The following is a 26311-nucleotide window of genomic DNA, read 5'->3' as shown; positions in this document are numbered from 1 at the left end:
ATGCTTCTATTTCTGAACTACTCTAGAAAGAATGTTGCAGAACGCATTACTATGAATTAAATTAAATTATTGAGCCCCTGATGTAGACACTCAGCATGGTCTGGATATGAAGTACCTACGGTAATGATTCATATCTCTGTTGGAATGCGGATTGATTGTGATACCTTGAACCACATGGCCATGATTAGTGGTCAAACCTACCCTATATCCTGCCTGGGCTTGGTTATTGGGGATTTGCCTAAAGTAGACTGTGGTAGCCTTGGGGGAGGTGGGGGGCGGTAATCCAAAGACTCAGTTAGCACTGCCTGATGTTGTCCTTCCTCCACGCTCCATGTCCATCCCTCCATTCAGTAGTGTTATTACTCATTCTTCCTGGTCGGCAATCGGCCTGATCTCTAAAACAGCCTCACGCACTTGACATTCCTTCAGCTCGGCTGGCCGACCAGGTCCATTAGTCATGACGCAGCCCTGCACATCTACTGTTCCATTCAGGGAGGGTTCCTTACCAACAACACATGGTTCCAGGTCCATGCCATGACCCCCCTAGAAGACTAGCGGGTATTTCCATTTTCCACCGTCCCAAAAAAATAATAATGAATGGAAAATAAAATAAACCCAACAAACATATTACTCAATAATTGAAAATCATTTTTCCAATAAAGAAAATTAATTCTCGGAGCTCGGACTTGAGCTGTTATCTACGATTTGATTCATCATCATGGATTGGTTTCGTTCCGGATACAATGGCGGCTTAGCAGCCCATAGCTAGACGCCTGATTCTCCAGCTGATCGACCTTAGGCTCAGACTTCTTTTAAATACTCTTGATGCTTCCTGTTCCTTCAGATGGATCCTGTCTGTTGATTCTCGATTACCGGTTGCGAACTTTACCATTAGTCTACATTCTACTTCGTATAGATCACTCAAACCCTCCTAGGTTCTCTGCTCTGCCTGAGCTAATCTTCCAAACCATCTTGACTTTATATTTCCTGCCATCTATATTTGCTACTGCGTTTTTAAAATTGCTGAACATACCTTACCCCTCACAAGATGCATCGTTCTACGAACAACTCGTACCATCAGTCCTCGAGCTCTCGAAGCTCATCAACCCACGGCTCCAGCAGTGCATTCAGTCCCAATGCCAACCCTAACGAGGACTGGACAAAGATCTCAGATCTTGCTGAACGTCGACGGATACAGAATCGCATTGCTCAGAGAAACTACCGTAAGTAGCTTATTTACTAAGTGACGCTGAAAATGTGTTCTGACAATCTCCGGGTGCAACAGGCAAGAAACTGAAGCGTCGCTTGGAGGACCTGGAAAAGAGGGCTGCCTCTGCTTCAGTGTCGCCAGAACGGTCCCACGAGAAACCGGAGTTGCCGAAGCATGCGAATCCTGTCAAATCTCGCACCAGGAACAACCGTTCGTCCAAGCCAAACTCGGAGACCAGCCACAGTTCTAGGGAACGCCTTCCCCCATACGACTGCTACAATAGCCAAGACGACCGGGGTGCCATGTTCTCTCACCAATGCACACGGCAACTGTCAGCGTCACCCCCACCTGTGTTCTCATACCCCTCGTATCCGCATCTGGACCCATACAGACAGTCCAACTATGGCACCTCTCCCGCGTACAGTTCGACTTACAGTGACTTGTCGTCCTTCCAAGGGGAGTATGGAACCCCAGTGCCTTCGATCTTGCCCGTTGCCATGTCTGCAGGCGGGCCACTGAAGAGACCACATACCTATGCGGACGAAGAGATTATCAGTCCCTTCAGTATGAGCTACGCGACTATGGCTGGCATTGACTTGTGTCCGACTTCTCACCATCCGGGTGAATCTAATATTTCTGTACGTAACCTATCTTCTGGCCTGCGTCGCTGCCATTCAAGCAAAGAAACGAGAAAGCTGACTTCTTGTTCATTAGATCCCGTCTCTCTGTCAAATATTTGCTGAGGATCATTCCTCCCCGTCGACACCCGCAGAGACGTCCATTCTCACGTGTCCTCTCACACCCGAGTCGGACCCGTGCTCCCCGCATTCGTTTCCCTTTCTGTGATTGAGCTGTCGTCGCTTATTTGGGTTGTTGAACTACCGAATTTCTTTTTTAATGATGTTACGATACGCTTGGCCGCATGGGAGTTATGAACATTTGGATGTTGCTCTCCCCGGCGATTTTGGCTTATTTCTTTCCTCGCTCATTCTGGACTGACAATCGTTTACGGGCCGAGTAGTTCTGCTCAGAGAACATCTCCTTTCATATGACGGTTTCTGGGCTTTCGGATGCCCATGTGGTGATGCATGACTCGGGGCGTTCAATGTTTTACATTAAGAGACGGAACTTCATCTTAGGAGTTGGAGTGGGAATTGGCAGCAATGCTGGGTTGATGCTCTCTTTTTTTCTTTGTCCATGCACTTTTTGCTCGTTCCGTCTTTCGGTTCCGCTTGGATTTATTAGAATAGCAGATGAATTTGTTACCAAACAATTGGCCTTTACTCAAATCATCAAGGAAGTCAGTACTACGGAGGAACGGCAGGTTGATGCTCCGACTCCAGGACTGTGGGACGTATGGTAAATCGGGTATGTTGGATGTATTACTAGCCCGTATTGGTTTTTGGCCCCCAAATCTCCAAACGTGCACCGACCATACTCTTCGGTTAGAGGCATTCCTTGGGCTTTTTCGACGGGAGTGCGAGGATGCCATTTCCGTGTGCCATATCATCTCGAACTTGAGATAGATGGTCTCCCTACGGAGTACTCTATATCACCGAACGTGCGCAATTCTTCGGCCACATTTCTGGTTGCCTGCTCCAAAAGGAGCAAGGTCCCAGTCAATAAATAACATACACTATAATCACAGGGACAACGGCTGGATTTGGCTGGATCGGAACGAGTTTCTGGGCGATGTCGATGCTGTACTTCTACGGAATAGTCCGCAAGTGCCTACTCAAATTACCAGGCAAGAATACGACAGTCCATCCGACGCAATCCGTCCTACACCTGATAGGGAAGACCGACGACTCAGTACCTTAGTTACGGTCCACTGCAGCTTTCCAGTGCCGGAGCCAGCGAAAATGATTGGCTTCGCGCTAGAAATTATGTTGATTCGTTTCCCGCTGTCCCTCCTTGTCAGTTGCCATGGGATAGAAGCGATTCTTAATCCGTACCATTATTATTATTATTATTTCTTCGAAATTGGCTCGCGACAGCTGCCACGGGCCAGTTGCTGGTTTATTCTCAGTGGGGCTCTGCGCAAGTCTGTATTAAGTATGAACCATCTAACATGCTGCGCCTCCACAGCTCCAGCCTGATGTGGTACAGTGCATTGGTCAAGGAGACACGGACCACTGGCAAGCGGAATCAAGCGAATTTGGGGGGCCTTGTACGTCCTGGGCTTTTGCTTTGAACTGTGATCAATGGACCTGTGCTACATCCATGGATAGCAGGTGGACGATGTCCTGCGCCCTTTTCTAGTAAGACAAGGAGACTGGAGCAATTCGGACAGTCTCAGCAAGATTGAACTCAAGTCACAACTGACAAGTGACGACTAAAGTGCCCGCTGCTGGAGCTATCCATCTCCTACTGCAGGATTACTCATCAATCGAAAATGCGTCTTTGATTGATAATCTCATCGAGACAGGACGGGATCATTATTCCACCTGTCAGTCCTGCACGCTCGATGAGGCTAGCAATTCTTATCTCGACCTGTCAGCGCATATATGCAGATGCCTCCGCGCTGAAATGGAACAACATGAGAAGAACAATGATTTCTAATCCCTTTCGTCTAATTGTCGATTCTGGTTCTGCCCTTCACAAGAGAAGCATTGAGCTKTAGCTCAGGGCACTGAGGGGCTGTTTGAGGATGATCGATACTCTATAGTGGAAGCCCCGGAACGAATACCATTTACCGTTTCGAGTCATTCCTGGGCATTGAGACAGGGTAGTGCGCAGACCAACCAAAGTTTGTCAAGACAGTTAGTCTGTTAGATACGAGCTCGCTTCTGGTTTGTCCTCCAACTCGGCTACGAGCATAGTGTTTCTCAAAGAGAAACGGAGTTGTCCGTCAACGCTGGAGAGTGGACACACAAAACGAAATCCTTTGATACCTGCCGTTTGATTGACCAACGACTAGGCCTGGTCCTCCGTCGGGTCTTCAGCCTTACACTGTATGTCTGTGCGGATCATGCGGAGTGAAAGTGGCCGGCAGGCGTCAGTAGTAGTAAATCGTCAGCAGTCAGCACATCTCAGCCCTGATTTAGCCGTCTGTCCATGACAGCCTGACATAAATTCCTCGATGTTGGATTTAGACATCCAGCTTACGATTTAAGCTCGCTAAACTGAATGCTGACGATCCGTTCTAGCGGTTTTTCTATTGTTTTTCCTTTTTCTCCCTTTGGACTTATCTAATTGGATCCGATTGCTGGCGTCGGGCTGAACAAACGCCCGATTCAAATCCCGGGGCTCCATCGAAGCCGCGATTGATAGATCCCGTACCATGCTGAGACCCTTCCAGCCCTCCACAATCAAAAGAAAAAAGAAATGCAAAAAGGCAAATAGAAATAAACTGATTAACACAGTGTTCATGATGCGATAAAAATGGCGTGTTACATTGTTGTCATTCAACACGGTTACATGGGGAACTCAGCCAATCGTTTCAGGTAGCGAGACCCCAGACATTTGGCTCGTATAGGGTAACCAGTAGAGAGATTGAATTCTCCGTATTGGCTTCAAGGCCCCGTACTCACAGTGAAACAAGTGCGAGGCAGCAGATCAACTGGATGTATTATTGGCATTGTGTAACCCAAAGCGGCTCTGAGGAACCTCGTCCATTCGACAAAAGCCCCCTCCTAGGCCACAAGGGTTAGGACTAGGAATTACGGAGGAGGTAGGGACGACTTCTTCCAAGACTCGGTTATCAGGAGACGGGTCTCAAAATAGGTGAACAAATAGAGGGGTATGCAGACAAAGAAAGTGTCACAATCACGCCAGCGACCTAGGTTATCCATAGCACGCTTGTGCTCCAAGCCTCCAACGTTGATCAAGTCCTAGACGGAGCCCACTGGTACCGACGGCGAAAGCCGAGCGAGCCCCACCCCTTGCATGCTGGAAATGTGCAGCAGAAGCTCCCTTGGCATTCGTTCACTGCTCGAACCCCCGATGATTGATGATTGCCCTCACGCAGATGATTACTGACGCGGTAACAGCGACAGCGACAGCGACATGCGAATAGGAAATGCTTCACAAGGAATGATGTTGGAACCGAATCATCTGATGGTATCTATCTGCATTGATTTCAAATGATGACCAAGCATCATCGCATGAGGTATCTATCTTCCTTCGCCTTGGATATTGTTCCCTGCTCCGGATAAGGTAAATGGTTCAATGTCGACTGAGTAATCACTGAAGATTACGACGTGCTCAACACCCATCGCAGCCAGCAATTGACTGACGGGTGCCCATTATCACCGCAGAGGACGTGACCGATCCACGAGGGGAGCTGGTGCATGGGTAAATAGAGGACTTGCACGTTCTTGTTTGAATTGGTCCATCAGTTTCATACTGTGACACCTGTGTACCTTGTATGAGACTTGGGGTGGAATGTTGTCCAAACCAACTCTCGCAGGGATTAACTCAAATATACATTGCAACATTCGAAGACCGCAGCATTGTAAGATCTCATCGTCCGACTACAAAATGGGACAAACTGTATAATAAATCAGGACAACTCCATATGATTTTCCTTTTGTACTGTTCTTGGATTCGATAGGCTGTATGTCATGAACACAAAGAAAATAAAAGTCAACGACGCCTTGATGCAGGTCAAAAAGATCGAGAAACAAAGCCTTATGTTCCCCCGGCATTAGAGAGGTCATTTGCATGAGCAGATGAGGTTTCTTGAGGCAGCCCCGGCACACACACACACACAAAAACATCAGTAGATATGAACCAACATGGTGAGAAAAGCAGATAATGAAAATGGAAAGAAGAAGAAAGGCCTTAAGCGATACAGTCCCTATCCACATCACAATGACAAAACCCCAACCATCGGTATCACAGCTCGATCAAATCGTCCCCTTTTACCCCCGCAGGATCGATCAACCTTCCGCCCCGTTGATGCTCATCTGATCGGGATTATGCCGCCGTCTCCGCATGGGCGCTTTCTTCCTAGCTGCGATTGCGGCTGCATTCTGGGCTTCAATGTTCATCCCGGTATCACCGGCATCGTTCGCTAAACCGTGGATGGCCTCGTACTGCGCCAACTCATCCAACTCCCGGATATCCGTCGGCTTCATCCGCAGCCACTTCATGCGCGGACCAACTCTGGATCGCTCCGAAACGCGAAAACCGTAAATCTTCGATTCGTAAATCCTACCTGGTCCCAGGCCGGGGCAGAAGTTGACCGTTCGCACGCCGTTGATCTCCGTTGGCTGGTTCGGCGGCGGCAGATCGGGGGTCGCGCGGTTGGCCCCAGACGTCAAAGATGAGGATCGAGATTGATTGTTTGCATTCGCAAGGGTAACGGTTAACATGGAGGGATCCAGGCGGGGCCCAATGTCCAGGTCGGGGAAGGTCATGAAGAAAAGGTATCCGAACGTGGTCCCGAAGAAGGCGCCATCGACCGAGTGAAAACGACTGTTGGGGGGAGTGTACAGATCCTGGCAGCTGGGGCAAAACAGCTTCACCGTCTCTTGTCCAGGCGTGTCGGAGCAGCCCACGGGTAGGACCTTGCTTCCATTGCAGTAGGCGCGCGGACAGACACCAAAGTGCTGCATTTCGTACTTCTCCAGCATCTGCTGGATTCCCGGTCGCGAAGTGATGTAGCGCTGGTGGATGAGGCCGTAGAGCAGTTCCGCAGAACTTTCGATCACACTCAAGTCGCTGGCCACCCGCGCATGTCTCCGGTCCCCAGCTCTGCGGTAGCCCGGGGGTCGCTCCTCACCGAGAATCTCGTCGTCATCCTCCTCCTCTTCCTCTTCTTCTTCCTCCTCGTCTTCGTCCTCCTCCGGTTCCACATCCAGAATCATCTCGAGCGCCTCCTTGTACATGGGCACCTGCGACTGCAGACCCGTAAGATTGAAGTCATCCTCGATAAAGTCCTCCGACACCTCTGCGAAGAATTCATGGCCCATCAGCGAACAGAAGGAGGAGATCCATGACTCCGGCGCCCCTTCCGAAGACGACATATCGAACGAGCCGGACTCGGATGACGACGAGGCTGACGATTCAGACAGTTGACTCAGATCCAGCCTGTTCAGGCCGTCGGCCAACGCCGAACCTATCTCTCTCGACACGTTGCCGAGTAGGGAAACGGAAAACGATGGATCGAACGAAGATGGAAGCTCTTCGCTTGGATTTCTTCGACCCTCGTCGATCGGGCAGAGACCTCTGCCCAATTGCCTCGGATGATCGAGGTCGAAAGAGGCGTAAAAACCAACGTGGACCGTAACCTGGTCTGGCTTTGATTGGGGAATAAGGAAATAGGTCGGGTCTGTCGTCTACTTGATAATTGGAGGGGTCATCCCAATGTGCGGGACGGCGAATCGTTGTGCGATGAGGAAGTGTTGACGCGATGGCGCTTGAAAGGTGGAATTTCCCCACTAACACTACCGTACTGCTCTCAAATAGAGATCGAGGTCATCCGCTCAGTTCTGGGGTATAATTCTAGCAAATTTCACTCGTAGCGAGCGACTAACACAATCGATTGTAGGGCGTGAACACCAGGCCTCTCTGGTCTCTTTCTTTGTGGTGGTGCAGTGGTCGACCGACGGCGTCGAGGGGGTCCCGAGTTTAGGTTCGTGGGGCGGTAGGAAAAAACGTCGCTGTTATCTCTGCGATGACCGAGAGGACTTGGCAGCTGTCGCGAGATGGAAATGTGTAAAAAGTGGCTTTCCTGTGTGCGAGAATGGTGTGGTCACAACATTGTGAATAACACTGATGTTAGAACCAATGCCCCTGATGACTGGCAGTGTGGTGCTGGTCCTGCGTAGAACGTTCATGTGGCTGGATTCATTCTCGTCACGTGCATGATTCAGTCCCAGACACGCCTACATCTACAGTGAATTCATCTGGAAAGCGAGCTAATTGAATCCACATCATTATATTCTCATCATAAATCTCCTGCTTGTCGTCACGGTAGCTCTGGCTGATATATACATGATGCATGCCGCATAAATACTGGTAAGAAATCAAAAGAGCTCCCTGATGACCCGGGAGAGCTCTCCATCATCGCCAAAAATGCCTGAAAGTCCCTCGCCCGTGTTTTGAAGCTCGCCATCATGGCTCACAAAACCGGGAATACCGTCGGGTGATGTACCAGATGCAATGAAGCTGCTAAACCCTCCAACAGCCTCGAAGAGGTTGGTGAGCTCTTGACTCATCTGCAGTCCGTTCAAAGGACTGTTTCCCAGTTCATTAACCCCGTTCATCGGTCCATAGACGGACAGGTTCTCGATGGAATGGCCCGCCAGGCCCGCCATGGCGACAGCAGCCGTTGAATGGGGGTCGTTCGAGTCCGAGCCGAACGGGCGCGCCAGCACGCCCAGCCGTTCCCCAATCATTCTCAGCCCCTTGATCGTCTTCCAGAGCCGTTTTGATACGTAAGATTTTGTACTAAATCCGTTGATCAGATCGAGTGCCATGTAGAACTCGTCCCGCACCTGTCGGTTGAATTCGCTTGGCGCGTGACATACGGCCAGAAAGAGCACCGCGAGAGCGGCGACAAGGAAGTAGTTGAAGGTAATTTGCTGAGTGCGATAGATGTCAGACGTATGGTTAAGCTGTGTGAGCACTCGAACTGTATCCTTGGCGACATCCACTACAGTTTGAGCATGACCTTTGTCTTCAGCGATACTCGCAGAAGAATGTAGTACGGGCCGATAAATGAGAATCCGAAGCTGATTCATGCGCAAGTACAGCAGCACCCGTAGTCGCCGCAAACCCCGGCTGGCCGTCTCGCCATGCTTCGGAGAGTCCCCAGGGTAAAATTTCAACGCATCGGGAACCTGCTTGTACCACTGGAGAACCTGGTAGTCCAGATACCCGATCTCATCTCTGCGTATGTCTGTCGTGCCCTCAGAGCCGAGTCCGGAATACCATATCTTTGAGCTTATACGATTATATGAGATCATACACCTCAAGTAAGGCAACGATCCGTCCTAGACCTGTTAGTCGGACATGGATGACGCGTATCGTTCCTGGCTTTTGGCTCACAGGCTCAGGGAGGTTAGGGTCGACATCCTCATCTTGAATGACAAAGGGCAGCCCAGTACCAAGACTCCAGCGTCTATCCAAACTGTAGATCGTCCAGAAGATCTTGGTGACGTCAGCCCATTGATCCTCGTTCGGAAAGGATTTCATCAACGCCTCCCGTCGGTGCAGACCCAGTTCAAGGCACATACGTGCAGCGAATCCTATCACTCGGTAGGCCATCGCATCGTCATCCGTGTGAAAATGGTAAGTTGCCTGTCAGGACATTTAGCCAGGGTCTCGGGCCAGATATCATCAGAGGGACAATACATACCACCATGCCAAAGAGCTGGATGGTCTTGGTGTCGATCGGTCCCCAAAGCTTAGCCTCAATGACTGGCTTGACGCTCAAGAACAGACGTTGACCCAGATCGCTTCGCCCACTCCCCTCCACAATCAACGTTATGGCGAGAATCATCTTGAGGATAATTGTATTATCATCATGGAGGGAATCCGAGCCCGGGAATGCTCGCTGCGCGAAGCCAGTTCGCATTGCAGCCTCCATGAAAGTATAGAGGAGGTTGACTTGATTGATCACCTTCTCAATATCCACCAGCGGATACATAATACCGACTTCTTCCTCATAAACATGACATAATCGTAGAGCCTCTTCCCGTTTGATTGCCCATATCGGATCTTTGGTCGGATGTATGGGCTGTGGGAATACAGCCTGCTGAGCAGGCGGCGATGCGGCCGGCGTGACTTGGGCCGTTGTCAGATCATCATTTATGACTTCTTCGGCGGGTGCAATGCCCATGTTCTGAAGACTGGATCTGGCGACATCAAAATTGAAGGCGGAGCTAGTGGGACCATGAAACCGCAGATGTCTTACGCGAGGTCTGACGGTAGCTGCGCGCATCGGCGTGAAGACCGACTGTGAGCCATCTTGAGAGAGGCCCTCGAGATTCGGCGAGTCCAAAGATGATCTTTGACTCCGAAGATCGTTCAGACTACTGAAGAGACTGTTCACCTGTTCCTGCAGAGTTGTGATCTGGCCTTTCATCGAACGGAACTCCCTGTCCCGTACCATCAATCGTCAGTCGCCGTACTGAGAGCAAAATAAGTTAGTCTAAAGCCAAGGAGATGGAACGTACTCGGAATCTTTGAAGTTATTGTTACAGCAATTGGGGGCGTATCGGCCTATCGCACGGTCATTTTCTCTGCCATGGAGAACTCAAATTCCATATAATTGGAAGACTGATGGGGACCACCGCTTAAGGGCATAGTACTGACACTCGAGTTTCAGATGGCCGCAGCGCTGGCATGGCACTTGACCGTTGCACTTGATCTTGCGTCGCTTACATTCATTGCTATAGCAAGGACCCACGTTAGTCAAACCGTGCTCAGTCCCATGGCTGTATCACAAGTATGACAATAATGATCATGAATTTACAGCAATTCACAGAAGCAAACATGGGGTAGATTCGGAGTTTGCTCCGCTGGGATCATACCAGGCGATTGAGATGTAGCGATTCCGCTTTGTGCGCGTGTGAGTTCCGTTGCTCTGTTCCGCTTTCCTCTTTGCACTGTCCTCAGCCGGGGTGGCATTTTGGTCTACTTTTCCCGCCTGAGGGGTAGCACTATCGACCTGGGACGACTCGGAAGCCATGTCAGATGCAGTCAGTATGGCTTGATCGCATTGTTGTGCGCAGGATAAAGCAGCGAAGAGTGCGGAGAGATTCCTTTCATGTTCCTGCTGGGTCTCAATGACCGCGCGGGGTTTCCGTCTCCCCAGAATCTGCTAAGAGCCAATCAGCGCAGACCCAGAGTAACATAACACATCTCTCAATTACGATAGGTAGATAGATAGACTATCTTTACGACAGCCATAAATATATATTTGAAATTCAAGCGATCACCATGCGTTGGATGCGATAAACCATTTCTAATGCCAAAATCAATCAGAAGAGCATTTGATGAGCGCGAAGAGACCCTCCCGGATAGCTGAGACTACTGTAGTTCGGGCTCCAATTAAGAATTCAACCAGTCGTTGAGTATCAGGATGCATCTTGAGCCAGAACAGGCTGGAAATGATTGCCACGAGCGCAAATTTCCTCAGCACGGCCTTCACCCTCCGAAGCATGAGTCCTTTGCGTGTATACTTGGCTGTCCAGTGGTGCCACACAGGAAATGTGCATCTGAAATAGTAGTCAATCTGAGTAAATCTAAACAAGGTTATCAGTGGGCTTCTTCTATCGGTTGTGCCTTAAACTAGCCGTAGGAGACTCACGGATAGGTGGACGAGTTCCAACCATCATCAGTCTGGTACCAGCTTGTGCAAGCTCCGCGTCGAAAGACGGTGCCTTGAAGACTTCTCTGTACTTTGTCCGTCCAGTCGCGCTCAGCATTTTCTTTCACCTCGAAACAACTGACGCGTCCCTCAAGAATGGGTCTGATGAAGTTCAGAGAGTAATTGATGGCATTCTCAACCGCGAAAATGACGCTGGTATGACCTGTCGCTGTGTTCGGGCCAAACGAAAGGAAGAGATTCGGCATATGGTCCATGGCAATGCCCAGGTAAGCTTGTGCTCCTCCACGCTCCTCCCAAATCTCGTCAAGGGTTCTGCCGCGCCGACCGAAAACCGGGAGAGGATGAAGAAATTTATTGGTCTCGTATCCGTTGGCCAGAATAATGACATCCGCCGGTATCTGTCTCACTCCATCTGTTGACTCCTTACTTTCCGGCGGATAATGTCGACCAGGGCCTAATGTCACGCTTCTGGCTTGGACGCCTACCAAGGGCTTCGTCGTCAGCTCAAAATTGGGCGCATGAGTGCTGGCATAGTAGTTGGCCTCCACAATTCGTCGCTTACAGCCCAGGCTGTAGTTGGGAGTGAGTATGTCGTGATATTTCTCTGGAGCAGTGGCTCGCATGTGCTCTAGGAATTTCCTCTCTAACTTGGAACGATTCCGACGGGAATACTCATTGTCCCTGAAGATTCTGATAAACTCCCACTCCAAGAAGAAGAACAGCAAAGCCCTTGCACCGAAAACAAGACCAGGGACGTTTTTGAACAATGGCGGCGTGTACTTCTCCCAGTTCTTGAGCGACGTCGGCGTCAGTAAATCGGGCATGAACCAGGGAGGCGACCTCATGAGCTGCGTGATTGACCTGACCTTGGACTCGGGTTTCGTCAGCTCAGGGACTACCTGGGCTGCACTGCAGCCAGAGCCAATGATGACAACGTCTTTCCCTGACAGATCAATGTCGCTCTTCCATCGAGCTGTATGAACGACCTCGCCTTCGAAAGTCTCAATCCCGGGTACATTTGCAGGCCATTTTTTAGGCTCGACAAGCACACCCACACCGCTGACAACAATCTTTGCTCGCACAATCTCTGTTTTGACATAGACACTGCGCTCGCCTTCTTTGGATATTTGCGCATTTCTTTCCCCTTCGGATAAGTCTCCGGTACCAGGAACAAGATGCAATAACGTGACTTGCCACTCTTCCGCATCCTCTAACCATCGCAGTTCTTTGACAGCTGTGTTGAGTTGAATCTTGTCAACTATCTCGTACTTCTCGCAGACATCAGCCAGGTACTGAACAATCTCCGGTCCGGGGGGATGTAAGGTAGTCCAGTCTTTCTTTGGAGCAAATGAGAAAGAGTACAACAGCGCGGGCCTAATAGACACTCAGCAAAAGAGTCGCTTCGACAGAGCATATTTGCCTCAAGAAATCCATACACATCGCATGCGGCTCCTGGGTAGCGGTTGATCCACCAAGTACCTCCAATACCGGATTGCCTTTCAAAGATTCTGAATTGATCAAAGCCCAGAGCTTCCTTGAGTCGACATCCTGTAGCAATGCCAGACACCCCTGCGCCAATCACGAGAACCGGGTAGTAGGTGTGAGCATCTTTAGTATATGAATGGCGTTTGTGAATCCTTGCCACCGAAGAGGGCATCTTATCTGATCGGTTGTAATACATTTGAAGGCACAACCGGGCGATAGCAAGAAAGCATAGAATTCCTAAAATACTTGGAATAATAGAGGTATAGACAGCAGAGAGGGTTGTCAACTTATGTGGGCCAACATTCCTGAAGAGTTCCTTGCGCTTCCCCAGCATGAACAGCCATCCTAATGCAACTTATCATTTATTCAGAGCCGAGAATATTGGTTAGCATGGATATCAAATGAGGGGAAGCCAGGATCGATAACGTCACAGGAGCTGAGAGTGGCCTCGCCTCGGTTGTTCGGTGGTTTATGAAGCTCAGATTGGATCGACCCAAGGAAACATCATGCTTTGTGCTCCTCACTCAGCAAGGGGGCGAGTCAAGGCAACCGCCACCGGAGAACCATTGCTCTTCCCTGGAGCTAGACTGCTAGAGATCATGCGATGTTCGATAATGATGAATGCGAGTGGTCTCATCATATTCTCCACAGGAGCAGTCAAAGGTGGAGTGTGAATCGATATGGTCCATGTATGGGACCTGACCTGAAGATCCACAGCACTAGATACCTTACTCCGTAGTTCCCGTCAGATGTCACCTTTGTGTCGGGCTGTGTAGCCAGCACAATCCTCTGATTCCGCCTTGTGATACAGACATCCTTGACCCTCTAGAAAAGATAACGACTTTCTGAAATCAACCGAAGTGGTAGCATTGGCATAGTTCTCCTGGATGAAGCATCAGCAATGGCTGCTTTCCCGCAATAACCTGTGGGTTCCCAAGCGACCATCACGTGTCGTCAGCAGCAAACAACCAGGGTCAATACCGTTAATCAGCTCCAGGGATGGACGCTCGATATCTTCAAACTCTCAGAACCGATATCATCCCCTGAAACCCCTTCGCGAGGTGAAAATTGATGAATTCCGCAGTAGCTACTTCCACCCAGAACTTCCGGTCCTTCTCCCTCGTCGGCACTTTCGCGATCTTCCCGCATGTGAGCGATGGTTCCAAGCGGTCCCCTCCTCCAACGGCCATGACCGCAGATTAAATACGGCATATCTACAAGAGCATGGCGGGGATGCATTCGTTCCTCTCGAGCTCACGCAATCGCCCGCAGAAAGCAAGGCGCCGGGCGCAACTGTACCTGAATCGAACGAGCCGAGCTTCCGGCAGTTCCACGCCCCATTGAGTCTGTTCCTAGATTGGATACGCACCGCAGAATTGCAGTCGCAGGCTACGCGACTCTATCTGGCGCAATGCCAGCTACTCGATCTTCCGCCAGTTCTTCGCGATGACTTTCCCACCCCCGAACTCGTTCTAAAGGCGGGCAAAGGGGACGTCTACGATACGAACGTATGGATCGGGCACCCGCCTACATATACTCCTTTGCACCGCGATCCGAACCCGAATCTCTTCGTGCAAATTGCCGGACACAAGGTCGTGCGACTGTTGGCTCCCGATGCCGGGCAGAGGGTATTCGCATCGGTCAGGCGCCAATTGGGTCGGAGTGGGGATCGCGAGGCTGCTGCTTTCCGGGGCGAGGAGATGATGCAGGGACAGGAAAGGACTTTGTTGGAGCAGGCCGTTTGGGATGATGCAGACTCGGTCGGTACCAATAATATGCTAGATGAAGGATACGAAGCTCATTTGGAAACTGGCGACGGGCTATTTATACCAAAGGGATGGTGGCATAGCATCAAGGGCATTGGAGAGGGCGTCACTGCGTCGGTGAGTTCCATCTACCCTCTGTTTGAGTGTCCACTGCTCTAACTCAAAGCCAGGTAAATTGGTGGTTCCGCTAGAAGAAACTGCAATGAATCCTCGTAGTCAGATTAACTGTGTCATATTATGCCTGGAAATCGGTTCTGTACATTAGACCTAGATTTAGATAAGAAATTCATGATTATTATATCTGAGCATGACGCACAGTCATGGTTGTGGTCTCCAAGGCCATTCTAGAATCCTCTCTGCGGATCTCTCCACTTTATCTCTCCAGAACGTCAATCTCCGCTACAATTATTCCCTCGTCTCTGAACCTACCACTCGAAACTCCATTCTCACCGTCCAGAAATGTACACGTCGCTCAAAGCCATATCCCGCGCTACACTCCTCCATCTCAGTCTAAATCCTCTTCTGTCAATCGGAGTCCGCGCCTCGACCGCAACCGCAATATCACCAAACCTCCGCTCATACTCAGCATTATACCCCATCTGCCCATCCTACAACCTCTACCATCCTACGCAAATCAGCTCAATCCACCATCGCAACCAAGAACATTCCTTCTCTACATCCGCGAGCATGTCCGCCGACTCTGCCTCCAACGAGAGCCAGTCGCAATACCACCGCCAACCGGAAGAACAGCAGGAGCAGGACCAGGAGCAGGACCAAAACAAACCTATCCTCGCGCTGCCGGAGGCTCCCTCGGCAGACGCACAAGCTACGCAGCTCGACGTTAGTGGTGGAGGGTCGACGGTGAAGCTCGACGCTCTGGGTCCGCTGGTGGTTAACCAGGATGGAACGCTGTCGCGGATCGCCAACTGGGAACAGATGACTGAGATCGAGAGGCGGAATACACTGCGGGTGCTCGGCAAGCGGAATAAATTACGGTTAGATACATTAAAGGCGGCAGAGGGTGAGAAGGACGAGGGCAAATGATTGACTGCATACGGCGTTTTCAATGGTCTATCGGATGATACATTTCATGTCTATATTGTACTATACTGTAGATTTTTTCCCGGGATGCTCGCATGGTTTCTTTGTACATTTCTTCACAACAAACATATCCTCATGCCAATCATAATATAATCGTGACAACTCCCAGACATACAATGTTGCAACATCTAGGGCGGGCAGGTATATAACAGGTCGCCTAAGCGAATAGCCAATCAGCGAATCTCGAGAGGGCGTTGCTAAATGCATAAATCAGTCGGTCAGCTCGCGAAGATTTGGGTTCTAGACAAGATCGCCCTTACCTTGGCTTTTCGGGAATGTAGTTCCTCTCGTACTCCTCGATCTCGTCGAGTCCTGTCACGAGATCCACCTCTTCCGGCTTCTTCGTCTTTGTGCGGTTTACAATCTTCCAACCGCAGTACAGAACCGGAAACACTCCAATCATCGTATAAGAGAAGAGGAAAGTCGGGATATCCCAATTCCCAGGCAGAAAGACGGTATAGCCGCCTACAAAGGCCATGACTGTTGTGGAAACCAGAGCAACATAGGCAGTATAGGGTTGCCACCAACTCTTGTATGGGAGCGATTCGCGTGGTATACCTTGGGCGATTATAGCTTTCCGGAAACGTGTATAGGTAAAGGTGATGACGGAGAAGTTGATAAGCTGAGAAGCAGTTACCTACCAGCTGTTAGAGACATCTTTCTCGAAGAAGAAGCCGAGGTAGTTCAGGTCTTGTACGCGACACGTACCAGATTAACGAACCAACCCAGGACGACAGATGCGCTGTTCGACACTTGGAGGAAGGCAAGAAGTGCAATCAGCATAACAACTAAGACACAGTATATAGGTACACCCCGCTTGGTGCACTTAGTGAACAGTCGTGGCGCCTTGCCATCCAGAGCAAGCCCGTACAGACTTCTGCTGGCGCAATAAACATAACTATTCCCGGCACTGAAAGCTGCCAGCAGGATCATGGCGTTGACAATGTGCGGGAGGATAGGGATTCCGAGTCTGTCCATCGCGACAACATAAGGCGACGCAGCGGCGCCGGGAAGGCCCTTGGCGAAGGCTTCGGCCATAGTAGGATCATTGTAGGGGACGAGAATGCCGATACAAAGTACACCCAGAACGAAGAAAGCTGTGAGTCTATAGAATATACCGTTATACGTCCTGGGCAAGACTCCGCGGGGGTTGACTGCTTCTCCAGCTGCCATCGACACATAATCGGGTCCTGCAATGGTGAAACTGGCCTGGATCAGGCATGCAAGGAAACCAAGCCATCGGCCAAGATCACCCGTCTTGTAATATTCTGCAAAGGCGCCCGGCTCCTTCCAGTATCTGAATCCGAATCGATCTCCCTTCGGGTTCCCGCCCAGCATCACAATGAATGTGAAGATAATCAACCCAATGCTGAGCAATACTTTCGAAAGAGCAAGCCAAAACTCGGATTCGCCGTACCATTGCACTGCAAAGACGTTGAGAAGTCTATCATGCTAGGAGTCAACATTCAGGCGATTCAAGATGGGCAGGGGGCTTTGTCGTTCAGAAAATGTTACATACATGTAAAGGACAAGCACGATGACGATGACCCCGCTCACTGGAATAACGTCGCTCCAGTAGTTTATGATCATATTACACGCGGTGATCTCAAAGGGCACTAGGGCAGCCTCAAAGATGAAGAAGTTGTAGCCGGCGGCAACTCCAAAGGCTTCATCGACATAGCGGCCCGCAAATCGAATAAAGGGTGATGAAATTGGCAGGTAGGTGACCATTTCAGCCAGACCTAGGATGCAACCTGTATTTAGCATGGACTACATAGCCAAGGTCTCGTAGGGTAGAATAGCCAGGGAGTCGCATGGGCAGCGTGAAGGAAAAGGGGAGATTGTCGCTTCAGGGCACTCAATGGTACGAATCAGGAGAGCTGCATCTGGAGCGCAGGTTGCAGGCGGCATTGCTGGGGAGAGCAATTTTGGGGCTTGGAGACTGGGGTTGCGTACAAACAGTAATGGCCAGGATGACGAAACACCTAGAAGTAGATATGTATAAGATTTCATGGCTTGATAAAAAATGGCAGTCAAGTAAGACGGGCGTGCGAAGTATGACACTGTTCTGCATTGAAGCGCAATTTGAGCTTCCTGGCACTTCGTCGTATCTTCTCGACATCGATTCGTTGCGACATTTTCTGATGTGCACTCGCGCAAAATATCTTGCTTCTCCTTCCTAGCAATGAGCTCACCTAGTGGAGACGCCTCAAGGCCAAGATCGCAACAATAACAAGAGGCGAACAAGGGGAAAAGAGCTTATCAAATTGGACATCTACTACTTACCAAATTGAAAATGCCAGGAACAGACTGCCAGGACCACCCTTCATCAGACTTTTACCGATCTGGACATAGAGCGCTGTACCAATCGTGCCCCCGATACCGATAAGCTGAATATGTCTGGGCTTCAGCTTCCGGTGTGTATGATCATAAGTGGGCTTCGACGATGCGCCTCCTATTGATTCTCCACTATCCTCGATAACAGTAGTCTTCTCAGAGGAAGTCGTGGGACGGCCGTTTCTTTTTGACAAGTTGGCTGTGGCCAAATTGACGTCGCCGGTCGAGTGGGATCTATCATTGCTGATAGCCGTCGGTAATGATGTCTGATGGACGCCCGCGTCTGGATTGGGGTTCGACATGATTCACGACAAAGTGATAGGATTTTGTCTCATCGACACATCCCAGGCATAGAGAAGATCGGACAAGGGCGAAGTAAAATGCAATTTATAGAGCAGGGGGAAAAAAGGTGATCGAAGAAGCCAAGAAGGGAAAAAAGGGAAAAAAGATAAAAAAATAAATCCAAGTAGAGTGAGAAAAGCAAGACTAAGGCCTTGAGCAGATAGAGTAAAAGCCCATGCGAGATTAAAATGCGGGACACTTTGGAGATGCGAAATCAGCTAGGCCAAAGCCGGCATCGAAGTAGTATCACCAACGACCAAACTTCAGCTCGGCCAATTTCTCGCCCAATGAAAGACCGAGAGATTTTCAAATCTACCTATTGCGCCCTGCCTTTGTAAGTAAGGTGGATGAGATTGGATCAGTAGTGATGGCAGCAAAACATCGTCCCAGAAAAGGTGGTCTGAAGCCACTCTGAGGACTCCAAGAAGTCCCCACAGGCATAGTCCCCATAAAAGTGAACGCGCCTGGCATTGGAGATACTGCTGGACATTTTTCGGTCCAATCATACATCAAGACAGCAGGAAGCATTTCAGCATCTCTCTATCTGTGTCTCTCTGAGTTCAATAATGCCGAGCGTAGTAGCAGGACGGAGTAGCCGTTAGTATCCCTTGGAAAGTCATGGCAGAGGCAAACGGAGGGCAATAGAGGGAAATCATCGAGACGCAGTTAAATCGATAGAGGGATGCAACAAGGAAACTGTGCCTGTTTAGGCTAGTAAGCATAACTAGGTGGCTGAGATTAGTTTAGTTGATTCACTAGAGAGGCATATCAGAGGCTCAGAGCAGTGTGGGCCATCTCTTGGGGGAAAAGTCAACCTCATTTTTGCCGAGGTTCAAGTGGGTTATAAAAGATGAAGAGGTAATGAAGAGTAGGACAAAGAACTAGATAATGATCATAGATTTTCGTGAAGATATGGCACAGTACCAGCGGATTTTGACCGAGAATGATAATTTCTGAGCCCTGATGCGAATAGCGACATTGACATGCGATGGCATGGTGGCTGATCACAATATGCCTAAGGAATCAACTACCGGATTAGTCTCAGCCACTGCATCGGAGTGTTAAGACCTCAACTTCGACCTCAACATGAGAAGAACCTATGAAAACATGGTTACCTCTTCAGAAGGAAAAATGTTATTTGTCATTAATTGATATTAGAAGTTGGTCACATAAAATTGTCTGCTTTTGGACACTTTGCTGATCAAGTAACACGAAGAGCCCATCCTTCTCCCGCATTGAGAAAAGAACAGCCAACATAATCTCGCGATCTGAACATTATGCAAAGTCATAAATCATATCTGCAGTCTGATCGATGATCATCCAAGTCTGGTAAGCGTCGGAACAGGGAGAACATAAGCATCGGAGACAAGGAGGTCCCCGCCAAAAAAACCACGACTCAGGTCTGAACAGACGAATCCACGTATGGACCGTGACTCCGATCTTTTCCATCTGGCGATGGCTTCTCTCCTAGTTCGCTAGGTGGGAAAAAGCAATCGTTGTCTTCGAAGTAGAGGTAGTGAGATATGTCGGAGTCCACGGAAGTCGTCCTACTGCGCCCTTGAGCATCCGGCCCAGTTGCTGTAGATGACATACGATTCGAGGAACGAGAAGGTGTCGTTTGAAAGGTTCTGGAAGGGGTTTCCTGGCAAGAAGACATTTCGCTCATATCGCTCTTGAGAACTATAGCAATAATAGTATGATAGGTAAAAGCTTTGAGCCGAAGCTGATGATCTTCCGGATGTCAAAAGTTACTTGAGGTTGCCCCGCATTGTACCAAGATAAAAGACAAGTGGACATCAGCTAATGTCTATCTATCTATATACTTTATTAAGCTCATGACACGACTCATAATAAATACTTCTAGGTAGAATGCAGCCCGTCCATATGCCAGTTGACGTCATCTTCGGAAGCAATGAATGATAGCCTCTAGGTGAATCAAGTATGCCTAGACATACATTGACGAGATATATAGTGGCGCTTTCATTCTTACTTGACATGATTTAATTGTCTTCATTACTCTGAGAATTTTGCAAGGACGCTTCAAAGAGAACAGTATATGAGGATTTGTCTTCTGAAGACAGCGGCCAGGCTTCTGCAGGGGTCATCCTCCGGTTTCTAGTGTTTCCAAAGGAGGAATGAAATATCTCCTCATCAGAAGCATACGCAGGTGTATCAAAACGTTGGGATCATAGATACATCTACTTCAAGAGCGAGGGGTAGATTGGTAGGCCATCTAGATTCCTACTGCGTAACATATCAAAATTCCAGCTGAAGAGATAGCCGAGTCGGCATGCCCTCATGCAGCTCTCTAGGCATCAGGCTGTCGAGCTGAGTATTGATTGTACCTCCTTTGCTTCCACTCAATCCCAGAAAGGAAACTTGATTCTCCAGATTGAATCGAGAGAGAGAATTAAGCCGGCTGATGTCCTATCGACGATGGAACGCAGAAATGCGGACAGCTCACTGTCACAAGGCCCGACGCTTGATCCTGGTTCATTTACGAAGTACATTAAAGGTCTGCGGAAATTAGCTGCAATAGTGCTTGCATCGCCATGCGCTCGAAAGGGGTCTTGATGCTGCTTGATGATGAGCCAATAAAAGAAGCAGCAAAGATAGGCTCCAACAATCACAGACGATGACGCCAGTTGCCGACAAGATCCACGGTTATGCCGACGTCTGAGCTCCCCCGCCTGCCCCGCGTACAAGTGAGCTCTCGCGGGCTAAACTTCAACTTTTCTTATTTCGTTGACCTTCTTTCAATAATATCCTTCCCACACCCGAAGTCTCCAAGCATACAATCACAATGGTGGAACACGAGCCAGAACCCAAGAGCTTCGAACCCAAAGTCCCTGTTCAGCTGGCTCCTCCAAAGGATGACCCGATCACAATGGAGGAATTGTCCAAATGCGACGGTATGTGATTCCTCGGTTGGATCCATCAATGATGAAATTCAACTTACTGATGCATTTTTTGAAGGCACGGATCCCAGCCGCCCAACTCTCGTCGCAATCAAGGGAATTGTTTTTGATGTGAGCAAGAATCCTGCTTATGGTCCCAGTGGCCAGTATCACGGTATGTCGATTCTCCCCTTTCCCATGCGCTGCAAAACAATTGCTGGCTTGGTCTGTACATGGCGTTACTGATTCCTCTGCATAGTTTTCGCTGGAAAGGATCCTTCCCGAGCCCTTGCCTGCTCATCTCTGAAGCCTGAGGATTGCAGGCCGGATTGGTATGATTTGGATGATAAGGAGAAGACGGTGTTGAGTGAATGGTTTACCTTCTTCAGCAAGAGATACAATATCGTCGGAAAGGTGAAGGATGCTACAAACTACTAGTGCACCTGATGACAACCTACGGTCAGTAACGGCGCTGGGTTATGCTATTGTATGAAGGTACTATACCCCATGAATTCATGAAATCCTACGCGATATTTCCCATTGCCAATTCGGACAATATAACAAATGCTTTTATTTTTGCTTCTTTCGCCAGAATGCACCCAAGTAACGCCGGGGAATAGAGATAATTACAAATAGAGCTCTATACAGTCACTTTTGATCAACCCCACTAAGCCTTCCCTTTTCGAGCTTTCCGCTGCATCCTTTTCCTAGAAATGATCCGATTGCGTTTGGCGAGCTTGTTCTCTTCTTCCGCGTCGCGGTCTCCGTCCTGCTCCTTGCCGCTGCCACGGCTTTCGGATCGCTTCCGCTTCTTGCCATTGGGAGAAGCTTTGCTGTTCGAATCATCTTTGCTCGGGGTATCTCCGTTGTTCTGATGACTTTCCTTTTTGGTGCGTGCCCTGGCCTCCATCTCGTTCCTTCGTTTAACAACCTGGGCGTTCTCAAGGGCGAACTCGACGATCAGTCGCTTCTTCTTATCTTTGATGTCCGCCAACCCGCTCTTAGGGGCTTCGACAGCATGACCGTTAAGCCATCTTAAACCCATAAGCGCATGTCGATGTGTGTAGTACTCGATGAAACCGTAGCCCCGGCTTCGGCCTGCTCCGGTGTTCTCGCTGATCTTGGTTCCCTCTCGACTCTCAAAGACAATCTTGGCTTGCTTCACAATACCCTTGCCCTTTGACTTCCGGTACTGTTCTGCCTCTTTCATAGCCTCGACTGATCGTGTGAGTTCTTCTTTGGAGAGAGGCTGACGTTGACCTCCCTTGACATCTTTGGCGAAGCCGACCACAGCCTGTCGAGCAAGCTGCTTGAGGTCCTTGGAGGTGACGTGACGTGGGATATTGCGTATCGAGAGACGGGTCAAACTGAAATGTAGTGCCGGGTTCTTCCGGATAAAGTTCTGTCGTTGCTTGAAGCTGTCCTCTCTCATCTTGATCTCGGACGGCGAAAGCTTCTGGTACAGAGAAGAGTTGGGAGAGATAGTACCTTCTGACAAGAGGAAAAGACGGCGCTTGTCAGTATCACGAACCAGTCGATTTGATACACCCTCCTCTTCGAGTCTGGCCGCTTGTGATTTGCTCACGGCACGGGCGACCTGGAGCACACGACCGTCTAAGGTATAGCGGCCGCTGGGGTCAGAATTCTCATTCTGCAGAATGGAGTGCTTGAGTGCGGTGGAAGACTTCTTTCCTTTGTCCTTCTCCGCGATCAAAGTATCTTGTTGTTTCGGGGCTTCGCGCACGCACAATGCGGCATCCTCAACCTTCCAGAAACAAACAAAGCCGGTACCACGGGGACGTTCTGTTTCCGGGTCGACGACAATTCGCGCGTATCGAAGGGGGCCGAACTGCGTAAAGTGCTCGTAAAGGGTCTCGTCTGTACATGTGAAGGGTAGATTCCGAATGAAAATCGTACAAGCATTTCGATCGTCTTCTTTCTCTTCTCTTTCGTCTTCGTCTTCGTCGCCCTCGTCCTCATCCATATCTTCGTCGTCCTCGTCCTCATCCATATCTTCGTCGTCCTCCTCATCGTCATCGTCCATATCCTCATCTTCATCGTAGTCATCGGACTCGACATCTTCATTATCGGATGCCGCTTCCGCGTCATCTGCCATTCCAACGTCGCTCGATCCCGCATCCTCCTGGGTCTCCTCCTTCTCAGACTCCTTCTTCAAGTTCTCCCATACTTCCTTATCTACAGCCCAATCAACCGCCAGCGTTCTTCCGTCCACCTCTTTGCCGTTGACGGCCTGCAGTGCCTTTAGGGCATTCTTCTTTCCTCGTAAAACGACGAAGCCGAACCCTGCCAGCTGATCACCTTTCTTGGGAAGCGTGACATATTTAACTTTGCCGAAACTTCTGAAATGTACCGCTAGATCTTCTGGTTCTTTGATGCTCCAAGGCAAGTTTCGGACAATGAGCTTCGGGGGGTGGGTAGCTGCTTTCTGTTGCTCCCGCTGTTTCTTAAGTTCAAGGGCAGCAGGAGCTGGCACACTTTTCCCGAGATTTTCATCAATCTCACGGTGACGCGGCTGAGCGTAGTCGACTCTGATTCTTTTCCCGTCGAAGACGGACCCGTTGAACTCCTTTAGCGCAGCTTGCGCGTCTTCGAGATCGGCAAAGGTAACGAAACCATAACCCTTGCACTGCTTCGTTTCCGGATCATTAACAGCAGTTGCATGCTTGATAACGTAGGATTGAGAGAAGTATTCCGTAAGGCTCTCGGTCGTAGCTGAGGTGGGAAGCGACCGAACGAAGAGGGTCCTTCTTGCCTGCGTCGAGACTTTGTCGTCCTGAACTTTATCTTTCTTTGGGGAGTCCATCGTAGTCTGTGTGTCTTGTTGACCACCACTACTTTCGTCCAGACTTCCTTTCTTGGGTTGTTCAGTCACGGCCGTTGAGATCGTCCACTTTTTTCTTCGGCCTTTTTTTTTTGTAGCGGCAGAAAATTCCCGGCGTCAATATTTCCAGTGAGAAAGCGGGTCCAGGCGGTGAGCGCAGCTGGCCTGAACGAACTTTGGCTGCTGCGATTAGATAGACCGAACCGATCGATAACAGCACTTCTCAGCCTCGAGGTCGACGCAGAAATGGCTAAGGACGTCGATGCTGATAGCGCAGATCCCGACCATGGTCTCCTTGAAGGGAGCGGCACCCCTCGAGCTGCAGGGGACAGCTTGAATTCAGCTACTGCTCAATCCACGGCCCCGAAGGTCCAGCAACCAAAACCGCAGGCACTTACCAACAGAACCGGTCCTGCAGCGATTCTTGTTTCGACCAGGCAAAAGGGCAACCCGATACTGAACCACATCAAATTGTTGCCTTGGGAGTATGCAGATATACCGGCCGACTATGTCGTTGGATCAACCACATGTGCCCTATTCTTATCGTTGAAATATCATCGATTACATCCAGAGTACATATACTCCCGGATAAAGGCTCTTGGGGGGAAATACATGCTCCGGATTATTTTGGCCATGGTTGATATCGCAAATCACGAAGACAGCTTGAAGGAACTCTCAAAGACATCGATCATCAATAATTACACTCTGATGCTCTGCTGGTCGGCTCCTGAAGCAGCTCACTATCTCGAACTTTACAAGTCGTCCGAAAACGCTCAACCGACCGCGATCCGCACCCAACAAGCCCAGTCTTACAAGGAGTCTCTGGTGGAATTCGTTACAACTCCCAGAAGTATCAACAAATCTGATGCAGCGAGTCTGATATCTACGTTCGGGAGTCTACAAAACGCTATCAACGCGCAGCCGGAACAGATCAGTGCTGTACCCGGCTGGGGCGAAAAGAAAGTTCGTCAATGGAGCAATGCAGTGAGGGAAGACTTTCGGGTGGAAAATGCGAAGAAAGCGAAGGCACCTAAGAGGAACGTTGAGCCTGAACAACCCAGATCTTCGGGCCTCGGCACTGTGAGCAGTACAGGGCCCGTAGATATGGATGATGATTATGAAGCAGCCTTGTACCTTTCGGAAGCGGAGCAGAGGAGTCGGGTGGAGGCGCAAAAAGGAGCCTCTGAAGTCGACACTCCACAACAATCCAATCAAGAGGAAATGAGTGAAGGCATTAGCGCAGCCCTTGCGAGACTTCGGGAAAACGGAGGTTGAATATTTGATGGATTGATGAATACTCTGATTGTCAATTGCAATATCTTGGAAGGCTTCACCACATAGGATGGTCTAGGAGACAGCAAGCTTTCAATCCGTCCCGCGAGGATGCTATCAGCACAAATCTGAAAGTTACAGTGTTCAGTCTACCCGAGGCAGCAGAACACTGGTGAACTGCTGACAGCCTGGCCGACTCAGCGCATAGCGCTATCGGTCTCGAAAGCAAAGCTCACTCCAACCGCTACAATGAGGTTACTTTCAATCATTTTCGCATAGCTTCCTATCAGCTGCGCATACTAGTGGAAGCGTCCGTTCTTGACCATGAATGGCCAGTCTTATGCGAAAGTCCCGAAACCCAGATGGCTCGGGCACTCAGGCTATCCATCAGCGGGATGGGCCGACATAGTCTTGCGGAATCCAGGGCATTGGAGGCCGGTCAGCCATTGAGAATCAATACCGCAGGCAGCGGTCTTTAGTGGAGTTATGCACCTCGTATTTCATGATTCAAGAATTGCGTTCGATCATCATTTTATGATGCTTGACCAGAACCCGGATCAAGAAGGCTTAATTAAATGGCATTGAATGTGCGTATCCGAGAAGACTTGCGCGTATTTAATGATAATTCGATTCATTTACTTTACTGCTCCGGAAAACCGCTGGATATTAACTATGGAGGTTCCGCTGAGTCAGATCCCTGGTTTGGCTATCACGTGATGCTAGTGTGTGGGGCACTGTAGCCCGAAAAGGAAATCGGGATGACGCCAAACATTG

The 26311-nt window shown here is 49.6% G+C and overlaps 10 protein-coding genes across 10 annotated transcripts; 5 read left to right on the top strand and 5 right to left on the bottom strand.

The window, feature by feature from the left end:
- Positions 1–1048: 1048 nt before the first annotated feature.
- Positions 1049–2056, top strand: Aspvir_007824 (bZIP transcription factor; the record flags this gene model as incomplete). The annotated part of the gene is made up of 3 exons (XM_043271001.1): positions 1049–1223; positions 1286–1848; positions 1925–2056. 3 exons carry the CDS (start codon positions 1049–1051, stop codon positions 2054–2056), a joined length of 870 nt encoding a protein of 289 aa, XP_043126936.1.
- Positions 2057–6093: 4037 nt separating this feature from the next.
- Aspvir_007823 (casein kinase II subunit beta) lies at positions 6094–7182 on the bottom strand (the record flags this gene model as incomplete). Its single annotated transcript, XM_043271000.1, has 1 exon — positions 6094–7182. The coding sequence occupies one exon, from the start codon at positions 7180–7182 to the stop codon at positions 6094–6096; it is 1089 nt and encodes a 362-aa protein (XP_043126935.1).
- Positions 7183–8184: 1002 nt separating this feature from the next.
- Positions 8185–10853, bottom strand: Aspvir_007822 (transcription factor domain-containing protein; the record flags this gene model as incomplete). Its single annotated transcript, XM_043270999.1, has 6 exons — positions 8185–9153; positions 9209–9460; positions 9519–10260; positions 10339–10384; positions 10478–10554; positions 10696–10853. 6 exons carry the CDS (start codon positions 10851–10853, stop codon positions 8185–8187), a joined length of 2244 nt encoding a protein of 747 aa, XP_043126934.1.
- Positions 10854–11141: 288 nt separating this feature from the next.
- On the bottom strand, positions 11142–13152 carry Aspvir_007821 (flavin-containing monooxygenase; the record flags this gene model as incomplete). Its single annotated transcript, XM_043270998.1, has 3 exons — positions 11142–11409; positions 11475–12869; positions 12932–13152. 3 exons carry the CDS (start codon positions 13150–13152, stop codon positions 11142–11144), a joined length of 1884 nt encoding a protein of 627 aa, XP_043126933.1.
- Positions 13153–13867: 715 nt separating this feature from the next.
- On the top strand, positions 13868–14905 carry Aspvir_007820 (putative JmjC domain protein; the record flags this gene model as incomplete). Its single annotated transcript, XM_043270997.1, has 1 exon — positions 13868–14905. One exon carries the CDS (start codon positions 13868–13870, stop codon positions 14903–14905), a length of 1038 nt encoding a protein of 345 aa, XP_043126932.1.
- Positions 14906–15205: 300 nt separating this feature from the next.
- Positions 15206–15790, top strand: Aspvir_007819 (uncharacterized protein; the record flags this gene model as incomplete). The annotated part of the gene is made up of 1 exon (XM_043270996.1): positions 15206–15790. One exon carries the CDS (start codon positions 15206–15208, stop codon positions 15788–15790), a length of 585 nt encoding a protein of 194 aa, XP_043126931.1.
- Positions 15791–16103: 313 nt separating this feature from the next.
- On the bottom strand, positions 16104–18486 carry Aspvir_007818 (putative general amino acid permease (Agp2); the record flags this gene model as incomplete). Its single annotated transcript, XM_043270995.1, has 5 exons — positions 16104–16484; positions 16556–17291; positions 17367–17589; positions 17804–17832; positions 18134–18486. 5 exons carry the CDS (start codon positions 18484–18486, stop codon positions 16104–16106), a joined length of 1722 nt encoding a protein of 573 aa, XP_043126930.1.
- Positions 18487–21329: 2843 nt separating this feature from the next.
- On the top strand, positions 21330–21861 carry Aspvir_007817 (putative progesterone binding protein; the record flags this gene model as incomplete). Its single annotated transcript, XM_043270994.1, has 3 exons — positions 21330–21438; positions 21503–21598; positions 21683–21861. 3 exons carry the CDS (start codon positions 21330–21332, stop codon positions 21859–21861), a joined length of 384 nt encoding a protein of 127 aa, XP_043126929.1.
- A 229-nt stretch (positions 21862–22090) lies between these two features.
- On the bottom strand, positions 22091–24247 carry Aspvir_007816 (mRNA-binding ribosome biosynthesis protein NOP4; the record flags this gene model as incomplete). The annotated part of the gene is made up of 1 exon (XM_043270993.1): positions 22091–24247. The coding sequence occupies one exon, from the start codon at positions 24245–24247 to the stop codon at positions 22091–22093; it is 2157 nt and encodes a 718-aa protein (XP_043126928.1).
- Positions 24248–24511: 264 nt separating this feature from the next.
- On the top strand, positions 24512–25540 carry Aspvir_007815 (DNA repair protein RAD10; the record flags this gene model as incomplete). Its single annotated transcript, XM_043270992.1, has 1 exon — positions 24512–25540. One exon carries the CDS (start codon positions 24512–24514, stop codon positions 25538–25540), a length of 1029 nt encoding a protein of 342 aa, XP_043126927.1.
- Between the last annotated feature and the right edge of the window lie 771 nt (positions 25541–26311).

Source organism: Aspergillus viridinutans, assembly GCF_018404265.1.
Source record: "Aspergillus viridinutans IFM 47045 DNA, scaffold_5, whole genome shotgun sequence".
Classification (NCBI taxonomy): Eukaryota; Fungi; Ascomycota; class Eurotiomycetes; order Eurotiales; family Aspergillaceae; genus Aspergillus; species Aspergillus viridinutans.
This window is presented reverse-complemented; position numbering and strand designations above follow the sequence as displayed.